The following is a 2,294-nucleotide window of genomic DNA, read 5'->3' on the forward strand; positions in this document are numbered from 1 at the left end:
TGTGACCATAAAAAGTGATTATTTATATGTACATTAATATAAACGTCTTTTTATATTTGACTTTTTAATTTATTTTCCATTTACATAACATTTCATTTTATTTATTAGTTAATATTACATTCAACTAGGTTATTGAAACTTGAAAGACCAAGACTCTTTTCATAACACTTCAATTAAACCAGATAGAACTAACTAAAATTCTAATAATAAAACCTGAGTGAAAGTAGTCAATTCAAAAAGAGAAAAAAGGTTTAATATCACACTCCACACTAGAACAATTGAAATTCAATTTTACTTGTATACTAGTAATTAGTTAATTATATCATATGTTGATATAAATATATAATTGCCATTTGTGAGCAAAATTTCCCTATTAACTTAGTGACTTGTCATTAGTGTTATGTTATCCCTACATTGTGGAAAAGTAATGAAAAGGCCAGACATATCACATAACCACTTGTTTCATGTGACAATCACATTTTGTGCACTACTTGGTGCCATGAGAATGATATAAAGGAAAAAGGAGTATTGGTGTCGGCAATAAGTGTATTTGGCAAGTCGTCTAATCACAATTACCAGTTGAATAGGTAAAATGGATTATTAATTCATGATTGATTAATGAGTTGCATGATTAATTTGGTTAAGGTGGCATTGTCAAAACTAGTGAGAGTGACATGCAACTGTATGTAGGATGATGTACCAGCAGAACAATAGTAATTAAGGAGGAAGCTTTACATAACTATCATTAATTATACAGATTAATAACAACCCAACCGGCAAGATAATGAATTTGCCTTGCCTACTACTTAATTGATTTGCTGTTAGTTTTATGGCTTCTTAATTGAGGCTTTTAATGAAAATATACCTTTATTAAGAGCTTTTAAAGAAGTAGTGAGTACAATTTTCATTTTTGGGTCATATCATAATTATCTTTCCTAATCAAAAGTTACTTTGTCATGTTCTCTCATGTTAAATAGGTGAATAAAATGATAGGAATTGGATCAAAAGAAGAGGGATATTTTCATCCAAAACAAAAGGAAGATGGGAAGTTATTAAATCTATTTTAACCATATATATACCAACTAACATGAGACATAACAGCTAGTGTAGTACAACTGTACTTCTCTAAAATTTAATGGAGAACTAAATAACTAGTACTAATATTCATTTTATGATGCCAGAAAAGAAGACAATTCTCTGGTTGAGTGTGACTACAGAGATAATAGCAATTGAGCAGCAGCTACTTTTTCTATAGACTCCTTGTGGATGACTTTAGGCACTGATATTTTCAACATGGTAGTGTTTTGATACTTTTGGGAGACACAATCATTCGCCTTCAGGTTGATTTCAATCAAAGGATTACATTTATGATGAACCCACCATGATTTTGATCCACAGAGTACAGTGTTTTCTCTGCAACTTTGTGCAAGTTTAGAAACCAAAACAAGTTGTGTTACAATGTATTCACAGTTTCTGATGCACCAACCAATTCAACTGGCTCTCAGACCAAGTCTAATGGTGAAGTTTAGGTCAGCTCAATGTATGAGTAAGGGCGAGAACATAAAGATATAGAAAACATTTCTCCATGGATAAATAAAATACCACAAAAACCTTATAGGAACACTGGACATCTCAAATCAGGTGAGATGAACTACAAATTCTTGATATGTTATTCCACTGATATTAAACAGGGTTACAGGGAAGAAAGCACATGCAATGGTGGGGATCTAAACCTAGATAACACAATTAGTAATAAAACAACCACTGGATCGCCCCTTGATTACCGTCGAAATGCATTTCCTTCACCCCCAGACCTGCCTTGAGAATAATGTGTGCGACGACGAACACTTTCAGCTATTGACTTACTCCCTCCCTCGGCAGCACCATATACACTTTTCTGAGCATCATCCAAGAAATTCCTTCCACCTGAATTTTTGTTTTGGGTTGCTTCCCGGGCATCAGTCTCTTCGGCCTTCTTTATGCGTTTCCATCTCTGCTCTTCATGCAACTCAGCAGCCAATTGCATCTGCTTAAGCTTGGCAGCCCGCTCTTCTTCTGAAAGCTTAGGAGCTACATATCTGCGTCTATGGTGAGACTCACGTTCATGTGAGGTAGCAGCAGATCTATTTAAGCTTGGTTCAGGAAAGCTCCCATTATTCACTCTCTTAGCAGGGGCATCACTATTGGACTGTCGTTCTGAAGCATATCTTTCTGACTTGTTATAATTTTTGTCATCACGTTTGCCATTATAGTCTTTTCTGTGCCTTTGATGGTGGCTGGGTGATCTTTCAGCT

At 34.7% G+C, this 2,294-nt stretch overlaps 1 protein-coding gene across 1 annotated transcript in view; it reads right to left on the bottom strand.

Moving 5' to 3' along the window:
- The window catches only part of LOC107638767 (pre-mRNA-splicing factor CWC25 homolog), a gene marked incomplete in the record, with an annotated part of 2,900 nt that continues 2,173 nt past the window's right edge, over positions 1,568-2,294 (bottom strand). Inside the window, 1 exon segment of the mRNA XM_016342155.2 lies at positions 1,568-2,294. Within this exon segment, the coding sequence (XP_016197641.1) occupies positions 1,781-2,294 (514 nt within the window).

This window comes from Arachis ipaensis, chromosome B04 (genome assembly GCF_000816755.2).
Source record: "Arachis ipaensis cultivar K30076 chromosome B04, Araip1.1, whole genome shotgun sequence".
Classification (NCBI taxonomy): Eukaryota; Viridiplantae; Streptophyta; class Magnoliopsida; order Fabales; family Fabaceae; genus Arachis; species Arachis ipaensis.